A 21,787-nucleotide genomic window follows, 5' to 3' on the forward strand; every position below is an offset into this window, starting at 1 on the left:
TTTTATCTTATGTTTTCATGACAGGTTCTGAAAGTGTTCATGCCATGGCACATTACCTAAAGACAAAAAGGTGTGAAAAATGAGGATTCATACAAATTGATGAAGCGAAAAAACAAACTTTTCTCAGTAAAGTGATTCTTTTTTCATTCTTTTTTTTTTTTCACGTGGCCATTGGTATGAAACTTGCTCCAAATTTCTGCCACAATCACACCAAAACAAAATATTCCATAAATTGGATGCAATCAGTGAAGTCACACAGCATAGAAGTGTAGGAGACATTTACTGAAAATTTGTCTAATACCGGGTAGAAAAGGTAAAATAACAGATTCATCCACACTTTCGTAGGTTTTTCAGCTTGAGTCAGATTGACTGGGGCATCAGTGGCTTTGTTGTCCGGCCTTGAAACCAGTTAAAAGCTTCCTTTTGGTGTTTTTTTCAGTCTGTTTTGCTCCACACTTGTCTCACCTTGTCGAGAATAACCCAAACGTCACCGTCACTTAACCTTTGGCTCCAGTTTGTCCTCCAAACACGGTGCATTTTGTTACATTCAGAAATGTAATTCTGGTCTCCTATCACCAGACTATGTTCTCCCTCTAGTTCATTGGATTGTCCAAATGTTCTGCTGTTAACTTTAACATCCTTCAGCAGTGAGTGTGCATGGAGTTCATTTCTCATTACTTTTAGGATGGGAAGAAACGGTGCCTGCCTCCAGGTTTTTCTAAAACCGACTCCTCGGAGCACCTCGTCATGGCTAAGAAATTTCTAAAGCAATCTGAAACCAGTGCCATTCATTTTTTGCCACAGTAAAGTTTTGAAGCTTTTGAGTTCTCTGTTTTTACCCATCATGAGAGGCTTTTGATTTGATGGGATTTCAGTGAGGATTAAACCCACTGATGTTCATTTGCTCTGACAAGGAGCAGAAATGCTTTATACTGCAGATTTTAGACATTTTCTTTTTGTACTTTGTGTTCAGAGCTTATTTCGTGTGTCGTTCCACTTTATTACACTTGTTGCATGGAGTTTTTTGCTTTTTACTTTTTTATCTGAATTTCCTGGTTGTGTTGTTGATGTGGTGGGTATTTAATCTCAAAAGCCTTTACTTAGTGAGGGGAAAAGGTTTTGGTGATCATATTCTGCCTTAGGTTATGTGTTTTAATGTTTTTTTAAGTGAGTAACTTCTTTTCTACTAATCTCACACACGTTTTGGGTGTCTAGAGGAAATATTTCCTGGTTATTCTTTCCTCTAAGTTCCAGAAGCTCCCAGTTCGAACAGAAATAGTTTCAGGAATGTTTTTTTTTCTTTTCTTTTTTTTTCCACTCTGTCCTTTTCAGGTCTTTTTGACTCCTGCTGCTTATCTGTCTTAAAAGTTTATATTTACATTTCATGAGATGCAAGTTTTTCCCTTTACTTCCACCTTGCTGTGCTCTGTCTTCTTCCCTTTGTTTTCTAGTTTTCCTGAACTCTGAGCAGCACATCATCAGTGGGTCTGTATTTTCTCCTTTTCCCTAAAACATAAGACTAGCTTTTATTTTGCCACATTTGGTACAGAAGTTTTTTTTCCAGAAACATTAAATTTATACAAGATCGAAATAAATTCCAGGGATTCAAATAATGACCTTTGTAAAATGAACTTTGACTATAAATCAATTACCGTCTATCTAAAGAGCAACTTCTTTATATTGTTTTCTGTTTTCCCTCCTTTCTCTTCCAGGCTTTAGCTCATTTACACAGTGGGTGTTTTTAATTAAGGCAGTTTATGTAGAGGTCCTGAGCTCCTGACATCGATGCAGACAAAAGGAGCCACTTTGATCAGGAGGATTATCTCGATTCAAAGTGATGGGCTGTCCACCACGGTTACAGACATTCACTCAGCCACTTCTGCTGGAGACAAATTACATCTCCGGAAAATATGTTTGGATAATTCTTAACCCATCGAAATCTATCACATAAGTTTGCGTAAACTAATACAGACTTTTCTTGATTCTGCGTAATTATGCCTTTTACTGCTCGCTATGAAATGCCTTAGTAGCAGCGAATCAAATAGATGAATTATTTGATGCCTTCTTCCTCTTATCCCATGTCATTATCGTGGTAAACACTCACCGAGAGCCACCTGCTTATGTCACCAGGGTGAGCTGGAGAAGCAGCTCCTGCAGGCCAACCCCATCCTCGAGGCCTTTGGAAACGCCAAGACCATCAAAAATGACAACTCCTCTCGATTTGTGAGTTTGTGGTTAAATGAAATATATATTTTATTTATGTATGATATCTTCCAGTCCATTATGAAAAGCTCACTTTTCCTTTTCATTTCTCTCTCTCAGGGAAAATTCATCCGCATTAACTTTGATGTGACGGGCTACATCGTTGGAGCCAACATTGAGACTTGTATCCTTTTAATGAGATTTTTCGCAGCTATTTTAGCTACTTACCCATCTGCAGTCTCATCGGGCCACAACTCTTTTTAACAGAAGTACAGAAGAGATTAAAATGACAGCTAGCAGATTGTGTCCTACATATGAAGTCATGCCGCTTGAAGTTTTCCGTAGTTTGTTGCGAACACAAGCTTCTACATATTCAATCCATAATTGCAAAGGGGGATCTATATGCTGTTTACTCTGAATGCACATTTGTGATCCTCAACTATGGGCTGCTCTCAGACCTGCTGGAAAAGTCCCGGTGCATCCGGCAGGCAAAGACGGAAAGAGCTTTTCACATCTTCTACTACATGATCGCTGGCGCCAAAGACAAACTGAAAGGTTAGATGATTATTATCTTTAAGCTTTAAACTGTTCTCACGTTGTACTTAAGAGCATACCGACAAGGAGTCGCAAATTTTTATAAATGGGGGGGGAAAAAAATAAATAAATTCAAGACAAATGAAAGCTGAGCATGCTCCCAATGATGTAATTAAGTTTTTTTTTTGACTGTTTTGCTTATTTTATCATCAGAGGACCTTCTTCTGGAGCCCTTCAGTAATTACCGCTTCCTGAGTGCGGGCCACGTTCAGATCTCTGGACAGCAAGACGACGAACTGTTCGAGGAGACCATGGAGGCGATGAACATCATGGGTTTCACGGAGGAGGAAAGAACTGGTAACGGCGGCTTTTCTGTGCCTGGAGATGCCTGCAAATTTCACACAGCGGCGGCACCTTAATCGGTCTACTTCGTGTGTTTGCTCTTAATGATGCAGATATATTGAAGGTTTGCTCCACGGTAATGCAGCTGGGAAACATTGAGTTCAAGAAAGAGAGGAATCAAGAGCAGGCCACCATGCCGGACAACACTGGTTAGAAACCTTTACGTTACAAATTTCCGTGCTTGTTGGTTTTATTACTTAACCTCTTTTTTTTTTCTCACATCCCCAGCGGCGCAGAAGGTTTGCCACCTGCAGGGCATCAACGTGACGGACTTCACCAGAGCAATCCTCACCCCTCGTATCAAAGTGGGCAGAGAGGTGGTGCAGAAGGCACAAACCAAAGAGCAGGTAAAACCAATTAAAACTACACACTACAGGTTCATTTTGAAGTCCTTATAACAGTTAGTGCTTTTGATTTGTTGTGGATTTATTATTTATTTTTATATTAGGCTGATTTTGCTATCGAAGCTTTGGCTAAGGCCATTTTTGAGCGACTCTTCCGCTGGATCCTGGGCCGCGTCAACAAAACATTAGACAAGACCAAACGCCAGGGAGCATCCTTCCTGGGAATCCTTGATATTGCCGGCTTTGAGATTTTTGAGGTAAACATATTTATCAGTCACATTTCATCACTGTGTGACTACAAATGCTTTGCACAGATGGAGGACATGTGATGTGCAGCTTCTGCTGTGTGTGTGTTAGGACAACTCATTTGAGCAGCTGTGCATCAACTACACCAACGAGAAGCTGCAGCAGCTCTTCAACCACACCATGTTCATCCTGGAGCAGGAGGAGTACCAGAGGGAGGGCATCGAGTGGAACTTCATCGACTTTGGACTTGACTTGCAGCCCTGCATCGAGCTCATTGAGAGGCCGGTAACGAGTACCAGCACGTTAAAAATAGCCAGTGGAATGAACACATTGCAACAACAAGTTCCACTTCTACGCACAGAGGAAGTTTAAAATGTAAAATGAGTTTGTTTTACTGCTAAGTCCCATTTTGCATCCTCTGCAGAACAATCCTCCAGGCATCTTGGCCCTGCTGGATGAAGAGTGCTGGTTCCCAAAAGCCACAGATATCTCTTTTGTAGAGAAACTCATGAACACTCAAGGAAGCCATGTGAAGTTTGCCAAACCAAAGCAGCTCAAAGACAAAACAGAGTTCTCCATTCTTCACTATGCTGGAAAGGTGAATGTGAAGAAACGACAAATGCATCCCGTTCTTGTTTTACTCATGCATTTTTTGTTTTAATACTTTGCTTTCAAGAAGGAAGATTTTCTTTTAATCTAAAATGGTCTTTTTTTTTCCTTTGAAAAACCTTCAGAAACTTTATTTAAATTTTTTTTTTTTATTTGGGTGATTTTCTTTCTTTCTTTTTTAATTTTTGTAATAAAGATCTTTCAGATCATTACATGTTGTTTCCCAAATTTCCATCTCTTGATTCTTTCTAAATGACCGTCAAAGCTAAAATATGGATTTTATTTTTGTCATATTGTCGTTTTGTAATTTTCATACATTGAGGCCAGTTAAGATGACTTGAGGTTGCTTCTTTGTGACAAAAAGCTGGTTTATAATTGGTTCATTATCAAACTGTTCATATCTTCCAGTTATTTTAACAAAGCAAAAATGTATTTCTCTGAAGACTAGATTAAAACTTTTTGCACTGTATTGTTGAAAAAAGTTTCCTCTTTGATTGCTTACACCTTATAGGAAGAAGGAAAATCCACTAAGGTTGTGTAATGATTTTGTTTTTTAGGTAGATTATAACGCCACAGCCTGGCTGACAAAGAACATGGACCCTCTAAATGACAACGTCACAGCACTGCTCAACAACTCCTCCAGCCAATTTGTGCAGGACCTCTGGAAAGATTGTGAGATATGAAATGCACAAAAAATAATTATTTCTCATAAGTGAACCTACATTAACCTCATAGAAACGTATATAGTGTAAATGTACAAGCTCTGTTTACGCTTTGTTCTTCAGCGGACCGGGTGGTTGGTCTGGACACAATAGCCAAGATGACGGACAGCTCCGCAGGCGGGTCAAAAACCAAGAAGGGAATGTTTCGTACTGTGGGACAGCTCTATAAGGAGTCTCTGGCAAAACTCATGACAACACTACACAACACCCAGCCTAACTTCGTCAGATGCATCATCCCGAACCACGAGAAGAGGGTTAAGCACAACGCATAGCTTTTGTATCATATGCTAAAGCTCTTGCTGTTAAAATACTAAAATCGAACCTTTTCAGGCAGGAAAGCTGGATGCACACCTGGTGCTCGAGCAGCTGAGGTGTAACGGTGTGCTGGAGGGAATCCGAATCTGTCGGCAAGGTTTTCCAAACCGAATCGTTTTCCAGGAGTTCCGTCAAAGGTCGTTGTAAAACCATTTGAATCGGTCTTGATGTCCAGCTTATGATAAATCTGGGTAATTGCGACTTCTGTCCGTCTCTGTTACAGATATGAAATCTTGGCTGCAAGTGCTATTCCAAAAGGCTTCATGGACGGCAAACAAGCCTGCTGCCTCATGGTGGGAACAATTAAAATTTTTAATCTCATCTCGCTGCTCTTCCTAAAAAGTCCTTTTAAAATCTTACGTCTGTGCAGATCAAGCATCTTGACTTGGACCCCAACCTGTACAGGATTGGACAGAGTAAGATCTTCTTCCGAACTGGAGTGCTTGCCCAGTTGGAAGAGGAGAGAGATCTGAAGATCACCGTGATCATCATCGCTTTCCAGGCTCAGGCGAGAGGCTTCCTGGCTAGAAAGTAGGGAGCGCACAAGCTTTCGTGCACAAAATTTTGTCTGCTCTTACTCAACATGATTTTACATTTATGATTTCATGTTCTTTTTTAAAAAAATTATTTTTAACTGCTTTGTTTTCAAAGGGCATTTGCCAAGAGGCAGCAGCAGCTAACGGCCATGAAAGTGATCCAAAGGAACTGTGCCGCTTACCTTAAACTCAGGAACTGGCAGTGGTGGAGACTCTTCACAAAGGTCTGCTCCTAACGGACAACAATGTCACAGTGTAGCGCTGTTTTGTAGCTTATATTTAGTGTTGTGCAAGATCATCCTTAATGATGTTCTGAGTTTTCTTCACACGAGTTAATATTAACTTATTTAAATGCCTTCTTCATGATGAAACATGTCGGTATCAGTTTCTTCTCCAGCTGCAGATTTCCTGCCTGCAGCAGGTTCTGCAGAGTAATACCAGAACTTTGATGCAGTTACAACTCAATATAATCTGCTTTAATAAGAGTTGAGCCACAAGCCTGCAGTTTAAATTAAGCTTAAAATAGATAGAGAGGCATAATTTACCAACAATAATTCGGCACAAATGTATGTCTTCAACAGAAAAAGTTTTCTCTTGTGCACACATGGAAAGCTTTTTGCTTTGAGGGAAATGTTGCAGCTCTATGCTGCATGAAAATTTAAAATAAACCTTATCGAGTTAAATTACAAAACATTGTCACTTACAAACGTGCTCATTTAAGCACTTTTGTGCACAACATACATTTGTTTTCATTTACCCAGAAATAACTGGATAAATTATTTTAAATGATTTAAAACGACTTTAAATTTAACATCAGTTTGAAAATATTTTTCCTACGTTTGCCACCTGCAGGTCAAGCCTCTGCTGCAAGTGACCCGACAAGAGGAGGAGATGAGTCTGAAGGAGGACGAACTGAACAGAGCCAAAGAGGTGGCGACCAAGTTTGAATCAGAGCTAAAAGAAATTACCTTGAAACACACTCAGGTAAAAGATGACGCAAACAACCACATGCTTTACAGTTTTCCAGACCTTTCTGCTAGATATTTAGACATGAAGTTTCCAGCTCGCTTAAGCCTCTCTTTTCGTCTTTTAAGCAAACATAAAGAAGAATTGACTATTTGACTCTGTGCCCTGCAGATTGTGGAGGAGCGGAACGCCCTGCAGGAGCAGCTCCAGGCCGAGACCGAGCTGTACGCAGAGGCAGAGGAGATGAGGGTCCGCCTGGCAGCGAAGAAGCAGGAGTTGGAGGAGATCCTCCATGAGATGGAGGCCAGGCTGGATGAAGAGGAAGAACGCGCTCAGACACTGCTGCTGGACAAGAAGAAGATGCAGCAGCAGATGCAGGTCTGATCTGAACCTTCACTTCTCTGCTCATTTGTCCATAATGGCAGGTGATGAAACTAATGGCTGTTTTTTTTTTCCTAAAGGAACTGGAGGAGCACTTGGAAGAAGAAGAGGATGCCCGTCAAAAGCTGCAGCTGGAGAAAGTGACGTGTGAAGGGAAGATAAAAAAGCTGGAGGACGACATCCTGGTTATGGAGGACCAAAACAACAAGCTGCTGAAGGTCTGGTTTGCAAACCCAGAATAATTTATTCCAGATTTCTGGCTGTCACACACTGAGGGAGTTTTATTTGTGATGGCTTTTTAGGAGCGCAAGCTGATGGAGGAAAGAATTGCTGATTTCAGTGCCAATCTGGCAGAGGAAGAGGAGAAATCCAAAAACCTCACAAAGCTCAAAAATAAACACGAGTCCATGATCTCGGATTTGGAAGGTAATCCAAGTCAGATCTTGAAGCATGAAAAAAGAAAAAGTTTTAACAAAGAGGTTGCTGAGCTGACTTTTCTGCCGTTCCAGTCCGCTTGAAGAAAGAAGAAAAAACTCGGCAGGAGCTGGATAAGGCAAAGCGCAAGTTGGAGGCAGAGTCCAACGACTTGCAAGAGCAAATAGCCGACCTGCAGGCCCAGATTGCCGACCTTAAGGCTCAGCTGGCCAAGAAGGAGGAAGAATTACAGAACGCGTTGTCCAGGTGACACCCTGCATTTGCAGAACGTTCATACCCCTTGGACTTTTACTGATTTTTCTTTTCTTGTTATAAAGTATTATTCGATTTTATGTAATGGGCATAATTCTGTTGCTCTATTTATGAGGTGGAAGAAAAATGGTACGTCATGTCAAAAAGATTTTTTACTAACAATCAGTAAAGATTAGCTTTCAGTTGAATTCAACAACCTTCATTCAGATTGTCCTAAATAAGAGCAAGTTAAGCTGATTTCTCTTGGAAGTATTTTAGCATATAAATTGAATTGAACGATGGACCTAAATTTAACTTTAAATATCAATTTCAAGGTTTAGACACATTCTCAGATGCTATTCATCCATTCTGAGAACAGTTGTGAGTAAAATGTTCAAAGTGTTTGTAGTGTTTCTTGCTCATGCAAATTATAAACTTTTTATATTTTAAACCAGACATTAAGTAAAACATGGTTCCAAGTATCGTCTTTCCTTTGTCTTCCACACCACAAATATGCAGGTAGTTGTTTATTTACATAAAATGATCAAATGAAACTTGGAATTGCAACGTGACAAATAAACCAGATCTCAAAAGTAACCAAATATTGGCTTGAGTTCAAGTTGACACCAGGTTTACCCCTTATTTCTCTTAGGTTAGAAGATGAGACGGCCCAGAAAAACAACGCGCTGAAGAAGATCAGAGAGCTGGAGGGTCACATCTCTGACCTGCAGGAGGACCTCGACTCGGAGCGAGCGGCCAGGAACAAGGCGGAGAAGATCAAGCGTGACCTCGGCGAGGAGCTGGAGGCACTCAAATCGGAGCTGGAAGACACTCTGGACACAACAGCAACTCAGCAAGAGTTAAGGTTGGTCATATGGAAATGAAAAGAACATGTTAAGAACAGCTTTTCTTTGTAAAAAACAAAACATAAAAACTGTTGTGCCTCGCTGTCCGTCTGCAGAGCCAAACGAGAACAAGAGGTGACCCTGCTGAAGAGAGCCATTGACGAGGAGAACCGCACGCATGAGGCCCAAATACAGGAAATGCGACAGAAACACACCCAAGCTGTGGAGGAGCTGACTGAGCAGCTGGAGCAGTCCAAACGAGTATGCCTGGGTCGCTAAACACACGCGCAGTGTGTTTTTTTTGTTTGTTTGTTTTTTGTTGTTGTTTTTTTTATCCCAGTAGATGCTAATGTCGTCACCATCTTCTGCTCAGGTGAAGTCCAATCTGGAGAAGGCTAAACAAGCTCTGGAAAAGGAAACTTCTGAGTTAACCATTGAGGTGCGCTCACTGACTCAGGCCAAACAGGACGGGGAGCACAAGAGGAAGAAGCTGGAGGGTCAGGTGGCAGATCTGCAGTCGCGCTTCTCTGACAGTGAGAAGCAGAAGGCTGAGCTGGGAGAGCGCTGCTCCAAGATCACTGCAAGTTATTTTCTTCTCTTTTTTTTTTTTTTTTGTTCCCCTTTTTTGTTCTTAAAAGCACCAGTGCAGAAATAAAATGGGAACTTTAAAGTACCGGGGTGCAGAAATAATTGAGAATTTTCTCTGTGCAGGTTGAACTGGAGAGCGTAACAAACTTACTGAACGAAGCAGAGGGCAAGAACATCAAGCTGAGCAAAGATGTGACCAGCCTTTCTTCGCAGCTCCAAGACACGCAGGTTTGTGCTGAAACGTGTGTAACTTTTTCCAGCGTGAATGTTTTCCAGCGGCGCAAGTTTGTGATGAAAGCAATGACTCTCTTGAGCCGCTGTGCATCTGCAGGAGCTGCTGGCCGAGGAGACGCGTCAGAAACTGCAGATCTCTACAAAGTTGCGTCAAGCAGAAGACGACAAGAACAGCTTGCAGGAGCAGCTGGAGGAGGAGATGGAGGCCAAGAGGAACGTGGAACGACACGTTTCCACCCTCAACATCCAGGTCAGGAGTCGCATTTTCTTTTTCCACAGTTGTTGTTTTTATCAATGTAGAAAACGGAGTCGATTGTTTTACTATTTTTTTTGACAGTTATCAGATGCTAAGAAGAAAGTGGAAGAGATGTCAGGTAACATAGAGCTTCTGGAGGAGGGGAAAAAGCGAATGCAAAGAGACCTGGAGGCGGCCAACACTCAGTTCGAAGAGAAGGCCTCGGCTTTCGATAAGCTGGAGAAGACCAAGAACCGCCTGCAGCAGGAACTGGAGGACACATTGATGGACTTAGACAACCAGAGACAGATTGTGTCCAACCTGGAGAAGAAGCAGAAGAAGTTTGACCAGGTGAATATCACCAGAAAACAAAATCTCTTATTTTATTTATTTATTTTTTTAATTGGACAGAAATCAGTTTAAATTTAAATGTTTGGGAAATGTTTCTGTTATAAAAGTGCATACAGTTCTTGATTTCATCATCTCTGACCTTCAGATGCTGGCTGAGGAGAAGAGCATCTCCAGTAAATACGCAGATGAGAGGGATCGTGCAGAAGCCGAGGCCAGAGAAAAGGAAACCAAGGCTCTGTCGCTGGCGAGGGCCCTGGAGGAGGCCCAGGATGCCAGAGAGGAGCTGGAGCGGGCCAACAAGGCCCTGAGGGTGGAGATGGAAGACCTGATCAGTTCCAAGGATGATGTGGGAAAAAATGTTAGTTCTTAAAATGCCTGCCAGCAGATTTTGGCCTTGAATTGACTTTAAGCCTCCCAGTTAATCTGAAAATGTGCTGACGGCAGGTTCACGAGCTGGAGAAGTCCAAACGAGGCCTGGAGGCACAGGTGGAGGAGATGAAGACCCAGCTGGAGGAGCTGGAGGACGAGCTGCAGGCGGCCGAAGACGCCAAGCTGCGTCTGGAGGTCAACATGCAGGCACTGAAGGCCCAGTTCGAACGAGACCTTCAGGGACGGGACGAGATGGGAGAGGAGAAGAAGAGGCAACTGGTCAAACAGGTCAGAACCGGGACAGATTCCTTTTAGCCCGGCGTTGAAAGACACTTTATCGGTGATGTTGGACAATCCACACCGACTCCAGGTCCGCGAGCTGGAGACGGAGCTGGAAGATGAACGTAAGCAGAGGGCCCAGGCCGCAGCAGCCAAGAAGAAGCTGGAGACAGACATGAAGGATCTGGAGGGACAGATCGAGACGGCCAATAAGGGACGAGACGAGGCCATCAAGCAGCTCCGCAAGCTCCAGGTGAGAGTGAGGAGATGAAGGAGCATGGATGGATGCCCGTGTCTTGGTAGGTTTTCATACATTTGTGCATTTATAATGTGTGTTGTGTTTTTTTTTTTTCACAAATTATCTCTACAAGGAAAGTTTTTTTTCTAGTTGTTGACAGCATAAACTCTGATAAGAAGCCCTGCAACTGATTGCTTGGTTACTCTGCTACAACCATCTGTAGTTACTACAACACTAGAAGTGCCTGGCTCCACGTAAACATTCCAAACGAACAAATCATGTTGACGTATCCCTCGTCACCCCCTGTTTTTATCTGCGTTTCTGCATCCAGGGTCAGATGAAGGACTACCAGAGGGAGCTGGACGATGCTCGTGCTGCGAGGGAGGAAGTTCTGTCCACAGCAAAGGAGAGCGAGAGGAAGGCCAAGAGTCTGGAGGCTGAACTCATGCAATTGCAGGAGGTGATGAGATGAATTCCTAACAAGGTAAAAAATCTCTGTGCCATCAGAGGATGCTTAGTAACAGGAAGCCCCTCTAATCCGTTTCCAGGAGCTGGCTGCAGCCGAAAGAGCCCGGAAGCAGGCAGAGGCCGAGAGAGACGAACTTTCTGACGAGCTGGCGAGCAACTCTTCTGGAAAGTGGGTGGACGATTTCTGCTTTTCTTTGTCCGTTGGGGTAAACAGAGCGCACGTTTGACATTTCCTCACTGTGATCCACGAGTTTAGATCCGCACTGGCGGATGAGAAACGTCGACTTGAAGCCAAGATAACCCAGTTGGAGGAGGAGCTGGAAGAGGAGCAGGGCAACATGGAGATCCTCAACGACAGGCTGAGGAAGAGCGCGCAGCAGGTGACCTGACCCCAGAGGAGCCGCTCGGATCGCGGCAAAATGAAAACTGCCAGCCCCGAACCTTGACTCTGGATGCGTGTCTTCATCAGGTGGAGCAGCTGAACAACGAGCTGCAGACGGAGCGCAGCACCTCCCAGAAGAACGAGAGCGCTCGGCAGCAGATGGAGCGCCAAAACAAGGAGCTGAAAGCCAAGCTGCAGGAGATGGAGAACCAGGTCAAGTCCAAGTTCAAGTCCTCCATCTCTGCCCTGGAGGCCAAGGTGGCACAGCTGGAGGAGCAGCTGGAGCAGGAGAACAGGTTGGGGAAAAATTTAATCCTTGTGTAGCTTTCAAACATAACTTGTTTGACTGCTGGTCATACTTTATGATTGATCAAACCTAAATAACTCTTAATTTACAGTAAGGGTTGAAATCACACAAAGTAGCAGTCTGATTGGTTTTAAAATATCACTGTCTAACTTTACACACCATTTTATTTTACTTTTTACTTTATTGGTATAAAATTGCACTTGAACTTTTTTTTTTCTATCACTTTAGAGATAAGCAGGCGTCTGCCAAGAGTATGCGCCAGAAGGACAAAAAGCTCAAAGACATGATGATACAGCTTGAAGATGAAAGGAAACAATCAGAGCAATACAAGGATCAGGTAAAAACACCCAAGCAATCTGTAATAAATAAGGATTTCTTTTTGTTTGGTTTGTTTTTTATGCAAAAACAAAAAGATGCCTGCAGTTTCCATTGCAGTTATGGTGAAAAGCACATTTTCATACATAAATAAATATCAGTAGCTATCAGATGATCAAAAATATACTCTTTGACTCACTAGCTTGCAGAAAAGGTGAGATTTAACTGCATAAATAGTTTTTTTTTTTTTTATGTGCCCAGCTGCCATGGTTGCAAAGCAAACCCACCACCATGCTTAGCAGTTAAGTTTAGGGTGTTGGTGCGTCATTTTAGTTTTTGCCAGAAAATGCCGCTTTGGCAGCGAGATTTGTTCTCTGCTGCAATTGTCGAGATGACTTTGTGCACACACATACTTGCTAGCAAAAACTTCAAAATAAAAAGCAACATGCTCTCAGTTAGGATATTACTTTTGCTAATCCACCAGGCAGAGAAGGCAAATACTCGCATGAAGCAGCTGAAGAGGCAGTTGGAGGAGTCTGAGGAAGAGTCTCAGCGCGCTACAGCAGCCCGCAGGAAGCTGCAGCGAGAGCTGGATGAAGCCACAGAGGCCAATGACACCATGAGCCGCGAGGTCAGCTCCCTCAAGAACAAACTCAGGTAGGACGGTTTTCTTTTGACCTCATTTATGGGTTTATTTTATCCTCGACACTAATAAAAGGAGCTGGCCAATGTACTGCCATTGAAAATGTATTTGTAGTCCTCGAATTAGTTTTACAGTTTGTCATAGTACCAGCACTACTGATATATACTGAAATTGGTGGTTTCAGAAAATACACAAACTTGAGCTTAACTATGATGTGGAAGGAAAAGGAAGCACAACTTTAAGAATTTCTACAAATAAAACCCTAAAAAGAAATTGTGGATAAATCATGTTTTTTTGGAGACACACACTTTTGCTACAACTATAGTTGTAGCAAAATATCTTCAATCTACAGGTGTTCAGAGGCATGTATCTAAAAATGGACCCTATTAACTGCAAACCAGATCAGGCAAAGTCGGATTGGTCCGATACTCTTTGGACAATTGTCAATTATTGCTAAAATTCTCTGGAGTTGCGCATCATTTTCCTTTAACTTTACAGTTATGTGCTACTTTCTGACATACAATCTCCTAAAGACATTTAAATTTGTGGCAGTAAGAAGAAAAAAAAAGTGAAAGTTCAAAGGGTCTGAAACTTTATGCACTTTCTTTTAGACATCCAGGTAGTAGCAAGCTTCCTGAAAAGGATGAATCTATAAAACAACGGATATATATAAAATTTTGTGATTTAATGTTTTGAAGAAGCTGTGTACTTTCTTGAACAATGCTTTCAGCAGAGTCCCTGGATTTAATTGAGATTGAAAATTGTCCAGTTTGACTGAAGAGTGACTCTCTACTACAAAACTATTCCTGGACATTTAAATCCATGAAAGATGTTTCCATTTGCTGAGTCGAAGCAAAACGATCCTGTCCCTCTCTATTGCAGAGGCAACCCTGAGCCTAAGGAGTGACACCGCAGGTACCTCTGCATTAAAAGTTCCCCCATCACCATTACTCATTCATTTACAATCTTTTCATCCTCCGTGCTCACTCTAAATGCTCTTATTTCTTCCATTGAGCCTAACTGAGAGAAATATGGCTCATTATTCTCTTAATTAAAAAGGGGGGGAAAAATCCTCAAATCTGGAATTTCACCATCGAGTTCTCCTTAATCCTGTTTTCTGGTGGCCATCTTTCTCTCGGTGCTTGGTTTAATTGTCATAAACCAAACTCATTTTCCTGAGCAAGGACTTAAATGAGTTACGATAACCAGCGTGCTTTAGCAGTAACCGAAGCACAACCTGTACGTTCTGCGTTTCATTGGCCCTCCCCGCAGTGTGCAACACCTGCCTGGGTTTTTTACACGCCGCCTAACCAGCTGACGGCATCGCTGCTCTCAATGTGACCGTGTGTTTGTGTGTCTTCTTCGTGCGTGCACATCTCTCTGTGGCGTTTTTAGGCGCGGAAACGAGCCGTCCTTCAGCAGCGCGCCGCGGCGTATGGGCGGAGGCCGGAGGGTGATGGAGGATGCCTCGGAGGAGGACGGAGACTCCCAAAACGACTTCAACGGAACAAAGTCCTCAGAATAGGAGGGACTTTGGAAAAGCAGACATAAAAGTTCAGGGGCGATGGCTGTCACCTACAAGTTCATGTCAAAAGCCTGCTTCGCTATCCTTCGTGACACTTCTTAATATATATTTTCATTTATCTTGTCATTTCCAGTAGTTAACGGCGTATTATTTTGAAGCACACGTTCAGAAGGACTTGATATTCACAAAGAGGAGTTGTTCGGGTGGCTCCGTTGATGTGATTTGCTGTTTCTAACACTGTTTTTTTTTTTTGTTTTGTTTTTCTTTTTTGTACTGCACTGAATGTCTGATTCCTCCTCATGTAATGTTTTGTACACAGAAATGCCTTTTAATCGACACCCACTTTAAAATCTAAAGCAGGCGTGTAACTCCTGTCGTCCTGTTGCCTGTGACTGCTGTTACTGTTCCAGCAGCACTGAAATGGGTTCAGATTGGATGTGCAGAGTTTAGTCTTTCTGCGTCCAGTCAGTGCTGACTTTTATATCCCATCAAATATTTAACCCAGAGTTTTTAAAGCCACTTTTTTGACATTATTTGCACCTTTCATTGTGCTGTTGTGCTCATGATTGCCCCCTAGAGGACAGAGGAGGTTTATGTCCTATAAAATCAGTCATGAACCACATGTTTATATGGCACTGGGCACATTTTTTATTTTCTATTTGTTCAAATTTACATGTACATGTTCTACAATTCTCCTCCAGTCACATTTAAACTAAGTCTCATTCGATATAATCAGCTGTTGTTTACATGACACTTTGTTGTATTCTTTAATTGTTGAACCACTTGCACAAAAATAAAGAGCTAAAAAAAACAGAGTTTTATTTATTTATTTAACTTCAACTTAACATGCCAGCTGTAAGCAGGCTGAATGAAAGGTGAACGTGGGCAGGTCTAATACGTCGGACGGTTTGAGTCGTTTCCCTGATTATTTTTTAATAATTGGTCGTTGGCAAGTCTCTGAAGAACACAACACTGCAAAAACACAAAATCTTATTAAGGTTTTACTTCAAGTGCAAATATCTTGGCACAAAATTAACTTGCAAGCAATAAGAGCTTGTTTCAAGTAAATTCCTTATATTGGAAAAAATACAAGTTGGCGAAATAATTCATCTTCCATCGTGTTGGTTCTTGTGCAAAATGTAGAAATATGCATTTGCTTGTTGAGCTTATTGATCAGAGTATTGACGGGGTTTCTGCATGTTAAAGAGCTACGTAAAATCTAAAAAGACAAACTCAACTTCAGGTAAACCTGGAATTTGACTTGAGTGCTTCTGATTTATGCTCACTGTACAAACTAATATCAAGTGTGAAATTCTCACAAATTCCTGTTTTCCAGGTAAGCCTTGCATGCACCTTCTCATAATGAAAAAGCTGATGGTGTATTTAATAATCTTTATTTTGTTACTTAAACATATCAGAACTGTTGGACTGAAAAGTAAACTTCTGAGAATTTCCTTTCAATTGCAGTAACTACATTCAGGCATCATGTGCAGTTTTGTCACAGCTTAAATCCCAATCAGATCTGCCTCTTTTTAAAAAAAGAAAAAAAACCCATACAAAAATCAATGTATGAACATGAGATCAAAAACTACGATTTTTCAGTTTACAGGCAAACATTTAATTATACACCGTCCTGTTAAAAATACAATGTCAAATATTGGCTATGTAACACAACCTCATTTTAAAACTTAAATATTAAACATAACCCTCGATGCTCAAAAGACCTGTACATTCAGAAGTGCATGGGTGCCAAGTTAAATGCTATAATTGCCTGAAAATCTGTAACAGCATAGATTTTGCAGAAATGCGTAAATCTACAAGATGATAAATTGCATCTGTCAAGAGCTCAATATTTTTTCTCTCATTAGAAGACAAAGTAATGAAAGGAGTCGACACTCATTTTATTAAGGGAAGAAGCTGACATTACCAACAGGAAGTAATTCCCTTATGTAGTTTTTATTTTGACTATGGAAAAACTATCAGTCAAATTGGTCTTTTCTGGAAGTATGAGAAAAACTTCAGCTTCCTGACCAGTAATGTGCATCAATAGTTGGAGGAGGGGCATTGGAATGGATGGAAGAAAAAAAATTACTCATGTGTGATTAAAGAGATTTTAAACCCCAGGAACAATGAAAGAAGATTCAAGGGTTCTTGTAAATCTTACATCTTTTTAAAACCTCTGCAGACCTTATTAGAAGCTGATCCCTACTAAGCGCCACCACCTTATAGACTATTGAAGCTGCTTCAAACTACATCTAGCAATGTTGGAAATAATATTCCACTTCTGCCTGCCGATGCTCATTCAACACTTACTGGAGCCACATTAACAAATTCTATCAAATTATGCTAATTCTTTTTACAAAACAAAACAATTTGTGCCTTTATATACTTGCAAATAAATTTGGGCAGTAAAAGGGTTAAAAGGTTTTTTTTGTTTTAAGTGTATGAAGTGCTGCTGCACACTGCCAACCAGCTGTCTGAAAGGACAGCTGGTTGCCACTTTCAAGTCTCGAGTCAATATGAATCTGGTATCAATTATTGCCTTAGGTTTTACTGAAAACTGTGACAAAATTTAAAAGAAATGCATCAAAATAAAATTATTCTATTATAGTTCAAAATGCTGTTACCCTTACCATTTCATATTTTTTGGTTAATCACAATAAACGGTAAATGCTATCATCAGCTGAAAAGAAATGTGGTTGTGTGAATAATAACTAATCTACTGGAAGCGGGTTACTCTGTGACTTTTATTGATTCCACTGATTTGTGATCACAAATCAATAGAGGGTGCAAATCTAAGGTTTTCAGAAAAAAAGGTGTCATTTGAGCATTTAAGTGACTGCTTGTATTTAATTCATTAAAAAAAATACACTAATGGTTTTATGGGTATGAAATGGAAGCAGGTTGGGATAAACACCAGATTAAATATTAAGGATAGATATTTTAACTTATTTAAAAAAAAAATAAAAACCCAACCCAATGGATTTATATCCATTTATGTTTAATCACAGCTTCAGTTTGGTCAGAAACACAACGTTAGCTAAAACCCAAGTTCAGGTTCTTGGTCCCTGTTCCAGGCTCATCTCCCAGACGGCTGTAGTCGCCGTCGCTCTTCCCCTCCCTTCCCCCCCGTGTAGGTCGCGATCGATAGGCAGGCGCAGCGGCTTCACTAAGTCAGAGTCAGGTGTGCTTTGATCCGTCACAGAAAGCGTCGACGCAGACGGCTGCGTAGATAAGAGTGGAAGAGATGAGCGGTGGGCTCGTTAAGAACGTGGAGCAGCTTTCTGTGGTTATATGTTGAGCTTAAGGCAGCGGGAGTCCATGCGCTGATGGGCGGAGTCGCTCTGCTTTTCTCCTGATCCGAAAACGGCGCTCTCTCTGTTCAACTAGGGCAGACGAGCTGAGCTCAGAGTACCGGGTTCTGTAGAACCGTCTTACAGCAGGATCTTCACCCCTCCCTGCGGAGACTGGGGACTGTGGGATACCACTCTGGGAGGAGCCGGTCCGAACTCTAACCGCTTCACCAGACTGAAAGACAAGCCAAAACTGGATCATGAGAACTCGCCACACGGCTTGGTTCACGTAGAGCTCCTCCCGTCCAGCGTCTTTCTGACCTGTCGTACTGAGGAGGAGGGCTGAAGCTGCTGGCCTGGACCTCAGGACCCGCGTCTAAACCTGAAGGGCTGCAGGGCCCGGCGGGGAGCATCGGTCTGTTGGAGGACGTCTCGTAGACAAAGTCTCGACAGGACGCAAGCTTCGACTCCAAATTCTGACAGCGATTATGCAAAGTCGGGTCAAAGATGCAAACCCAGAAACAAGAAGAATTTATTTACATATCTATATAAAAAGGTCCAATCTTACCCCAACTTTTCTCAGCAGCTCCCCGACAATGTTCAGTGCAGATATTCTAGCAGATGTGGTCAGAGGGGTTCCTGTTAGACCGTCTCCTGGAAAATAAAAGGCAGCTGTTGAGTTTAGAGTGAGAACCTGAATCACTTGGTCCTAGCTCGTAGTTGTGACTGTCTTGTCATTTACCCCTGCGGATGCTGGAGGCGGGGGGCGTCATGTACGAGGCCACGGGTTTGGAGGGCGTGATGGGGATGGACGGATTGGGCGGAGAGGAGCACAGCATTTCCGAGCGGTCTGAGTCTTTGCCCAGGCTGCTGGACGGCCGTCTCTCCTTCTGACGGACGGCCAGCTCCTGGCGGAGGTCTGACACAAACAAAGCCAGTTGGTGTGTGTGCATGTGTAAATCTGTACTAGTCAACCATTTTGAATATTTCAGATGTTCAACCGCACAGCATCTTAACCTAGAAAAAAAAAAACAATCCCTTTTAAAATATATGTGGTACAAACAGAGCTTCCCGTCTATAAACGAAGTAGCTGAGAATAAACAGAGTAGTCTGACAACAGATTTCTTTAAAAGAAAATCTTGAGCATGGCTAAAGCAGTGCTGGGTCTGCATTTGGCTCCTAATTTCCTGGTGCATGAATAGATCCTTGTTTGGTGCCAGCTGTCAAATCATGTAGAATGTAAGAGGTTAAAACAGACTCCAGCGCTACAAATCTGCCAGCCTGACTTATTGACTTCCTGTGCAATTCCACTCAAAAAAAAAGTTCTTCCAGCACAGTCTGGGCTTTCTCCCCCTGACTCGGGTCGTCTTCGGTAGAATTTCTACCAATTGTGAGCAATGACATCGATTTTCAACGCTGTTTTAGAACTGTAGTCCGACGGTTTTAGCAACGGCAGTGGAGAAAGTCAACGAAGCCGTTCGGTCTGCGTCGGCCAGACTTTCAACTACTGAATTGACATCAACGGCCGCCTCATCCAGCTCGGCACTTCGCTCTTTGCAGTGAAGGGCGATTGTTTACAACGCAGGAAATTCCCATTAAGCTTGTTCGTGTCGAATCGTCAAACTACATACGTCACGAGCAAACGTTAGCAACTGGGCGAAATTTAAAACTTCAAGAGAGTCCACGCAATCGTTTCTCAACAGAGCCCAGATCCTCTGTAGGAAGCAAATGGCGAAGGACAAGGGAACTGCTTTTACCAGGCTAGGAGTCTGCATACCTCTGGCTTCATCCTTTAGTCTCTGAACGGACTCCAGCAGGTTCTCCTTCTCGTCCAGCTCGCTTTCCAGGAAAGCGTTCCTCTCGATGACCTGGTTCATGCGCTGCTCGAAGTCCTCCAGAGACATGATGGTAGCCCTGTGACAGAGTTCGCAATTTAAAAAAAAAGTCAGTTTCACCGCTTACGATTAGCACATTTTGTACAATGCTGTACTTGCTTTAAATGGTAAAAAGCAAGAAAATGTTTCTCTGCAGTACCTATTTTAAGCAACACCTCCTGACCTGTGCTACCAATTCATCATGAGCCCAAACACTGCTCCTTTTCCTCTCTATATATACCAGAAAACGGACATTTTATCTTTAAACGAGCGATCAATCTAGAATAAAGCATTAAAAAACAAACAAAAAAAAGAGCAAGAAAAATCTTCTTAAGATGTTTGAATTGAAGGTGTAACTAAATTAGTATAGTAATTACAAAAACACTGACCTTTTAGTCCTCTCTAGGTCATCATTGGACTGTTCTAGCTCCCTGATATACTTCTGTAGATGGTCTCTGACCGCCTTGGTCTCGGCCAGATCGTCCTCCAGTGTTGAGATGTGCCTGAAGGCCTCTGAATGCTGCGCCTCGAATTTCTCCTGCAGACGGCACACCGAAAAATCAGCTGACATGTCCAGCTTCACAAGGTCATAGGTCAATCAATACGGAGCAGCATCGTGTATTATTAATGAAGAGTGTTGTCCAGGCATAACCTAAAAATGTACTTTAAAACTTTCTCCTTCAGTTCCTGTTTAAATGAATTCAGAACCTTGAACTTGTCCACATTTTTTGGGCATTACATTCATTAATTAGTATATTTTATTTGGCTTTCAAGTTATTATTTTACAGTTAAAGTCTAAAACATGTATGTAGTCCACCTGAATAATCATTTTCTCCCACTTTGCATTTTTGCACTACTTTGTGGTGTGAAAACTCAGTAAATACACTAAAGACTGGTGTAATGGAGGCTCATAAGGTGCCGTATGAAAAGCAAAAAGTAGCTACTTCATATCTGGTCTGTGTTCTGAATAAAAGTTGTGAGGACAAATTCTATGTCATTTCTTTTGTAGTGTAGTCATTAGCAATAGTCTGGTCTGTTTTTGTACCTTTATGCTTTCTAGTTCCATGCGGAATCTGTTGTTATCCAGCAGCAGTTCTTTGTTCCGACCTTCACACTGCTTTAACTCCGTTTCCAGCTCTGCCTCATAGTCTCGACTCATCTGCTGGAATTCCTGCAGCTCTTCCTGAGCCTCATCCGCCCTGGTGACGAAAATGTGTTCAACTTCACCCAAAACACCCGGAAACACAGTACACTGCTGGGTGGTTACCTTTGCTGGTGTTTTTGTGCTTGTTCTTTCCAGTATTCCAGCTCCTCTTTCAGGGATGGAAATGAGTGTGCTGTTGGCTCTACCATGACTGCTGGATTAATAATGAAATGCAGGGAAATTTCAGCCTTTAAGGTCGCCCGTTAGCACAGGCTAACATGGCTAGATATCGGAAGCAACGTGATCGTTGTCACAGTAGTCAAAGAGCAACATAAGAGTTGTATCTTCTGTGCTCATTTATGACTTTATAAAAGAATAATTACAAGTGGAGTTCAAGAATTAGTATTAGCGCTTAGCTACCTGGAGCTAATCGTGATAGCTAAATGAACAGAACGTATTATGCTATCACATCGCTATGCTAACCCCAAACAGTCCAGACTCACCTGTTTACGACTGGAAAATCAACACATACTACAGATAAGAGACTATTTATCGATGTGAGAATCAGACTGTAACGGATTCAAGACTTGCATTAACTAATCTCCGTTTACGTTAACGCAGCACCGAGCTCTCCAATCAAATACAAACGAACGTTTAACGTTTAGATACTATTGGACGCCGCAAATGACGTAAAGTTGACATTAACCAATCATATTAGCTTACGACAACGTCTCCTATAATCGTCATGAGTGATTCTTGCTATCAGACTGGTTG

At 42.0% G+C, this 21,787-nt stretch overlaps 2 protein-coding genes across 5 annotated transcripts in view; one reads left to right on the plus strand and one right to left on the minus strand.

The window, feature by feature from the left end:
* Window positions 1–15,517, plus strand: part of myh11a (myosin, heavy chain 11a, smooth muscle) — a 31,311-nt gene extending 15,794 nt beyond the window's left edge. For 2 of the 3 annotated variants that reach the window (XM_008409120.2, XM_081606702.1), the window contains 36 exons: window positions 2,131–2,223; window positions 2,323–2,386; window positions 2,659–2,757; window positions 2,950–3,093; window positions 3,192–3,287; window positions 3,367–3,485; window positions 3,587–3,739; window positions 3,840–4,013; window positions 4,153–4,326; window positions 4,895–5,009; window positions 5,123–5,313; window positions 5,390–5,511; window positions 5,598–5,667; window positions 5,745–5,905; window positions 6,026–6,134; window positions 6,763–6,894; window positions 7,048–7,254; window positions 7,338–7,475; window positions 7,560–7,683; window positions 7,767–7,938; window positions 8,576–8,788; window positions 8,885–9,029; window positions 9,142–9,348; window positions 9,480–9,584; window positions 9,688–9,840; window positions 9,928–10,176; window positions 10,322–10,534; window positions 10,621–10,833; window positions 10,916–11,077; window positions 11,394–11,522; window positions 11,611–11,699; window positions 11,787–11,910; window positions 12,000–12,208; window positions 12,448–12,556; window positions 13,019–13,191; window positions 14,573–15,517. In XM_008409120.2, the coding sequence (XP_008407342.2) occupies window positions 2,131–2,223; window positions 2,323–2,386; window positions 2,659–2,757; window positions 2,950–3,093; window positions 3,192–3,287; window positions 3,367–3,485; window positions 3,587–3,739; window positions 3,840–4,013; window positions 4,153–4,326; window positions 4,895–5,009; window positions 5,123–5,313; window positions 5,390–5,511; window positions 5,598–5,667; window positions 5,745–5,905; window positions 6,026–6,134; window positions 6,763–6,894; window positions 7,048–7,254; window positions 7,338–7,475; window positions 7,560–7,683; window positions 7,767–7,938; window positions 8,576–8,788; window positions 8,885–9,029; window positions 9,142–9,348; window positions 9,480–9,584; window positions 9,688–9,840; window positions 9,928–10,176; window positions 10,322–10,534; window positions 10,621–10,833; window positions 10,916–11,077; window positions 11,394–11,522; window positions 11,611–11,699; window positions 11,787–11,910; window positions 12,000–12,208; window positions 12,448–12,556; window positions 13,019–13,191; window positions 14,573–14,702 (5,280 nt within the window). In that variant the 3' untranslated portion in view covers window positions 14,703–15,517. Of the gene's footprint in view, window positions 1–2,130; window positions 2,224–2,322; window positions 2,387–2,658; window positions 2,758–2,949; window positions 3,094–3,191; window positions 3,288–3,366; window positions 3,486–3,586; window positions 3,740–3,839; window positions 4,014–4,152; window positions 4,327–4,894; window positions 5,010–5,122; window positions 5,314–5,389; window positions 5,512–5,597; window positions 5,668–5,744; window positions 5,906–6,025; window positions 6,135–6,762; window positions 6,895–7,047; window positions 7,255–7,337; window positions 7,476–7,559; window positions 7,684–7,766; window positions 7,939–8,575; window positions 8,789–8,884; window positions 9,030–9,141; window positions 9,349–9,479; window positions 9,585–9,687; window positions 9,841–9,927; window positions 10,177–10,321; window positions 10,535–10,620; window positions 10,834–10,915; window positions 11,078–11,393; window positions 11,523–11,610; window positions 11,700–11,786; window positions 11,911–11,999; window positions 12,209–12,447; window positions 12,557–13,018; window positions 13,192–14,059; window positions 14,093–14,572 lie in introns of all 3 variants that reach the window. The other variant, XM_081606704.1, reaches the window with a different exon arrangement.
* Window positions 15,518–16,080: 563 nt separating this feature from the next.
* On the minus strand, window positions 16,081–21,674 carry LOC103464757 (nuclear distribution protein nudE homolog 1). Of its 2 annotated transcripts, none has more exons than XM_008409102.3 (9): window positions 21,517–21,674; window positions 21,137–21,227; window positions 20,915–21,068; window positions 20,259–20,407; window positions 19,773–19,909; window positions 18,738–18,914; window positions 18,564–18,649; window positions 18,317–18,471; window positions 16,081–18,230 (listed from the first exon to the last, which is right to left on the minus strand). In XM_008409102.3, the coding sequence occupies exons 2-9, from the start codon at window positions 21,220–21,222 to the stop codon at window positions 18,137–18,139; spliced, it is 1,038 nt and encodes a 345-aa protein (XP_008407324.2). In that variant the 5' UTR covers window positions 21,223–21,227; window positions 21,517–21,674; the 3' UTR covers window positions 16,081–18,136. The 2 variants fall into 2 exon arrangements, with proteins under 2 accessions (XP_008407324.2, XP_008407332.2); XM_008409110.3 differs by having other exon boundaries at window positions 21,137–21,224; window positions 21,517–21,663.
* Between the last annotated feature and the right edge of the window lie 113 nt (window positions 21,675–21,787).

The sequence above is a fragment of the Poecilia reticulata genome, chromosome 1, assembly GCF_904066995.2.
Source record: "Poecilia reticulata chromosome 1, P_reticulata-male-v2, whole genome shotgun sequence".
NCBI classification, from domain to species: Eukaryota; Metazoa; Chordata; class Actinopteri; order Cyprinodontiformes; family Poeciliidae; genus Poecilia; species Poecilia reticulata.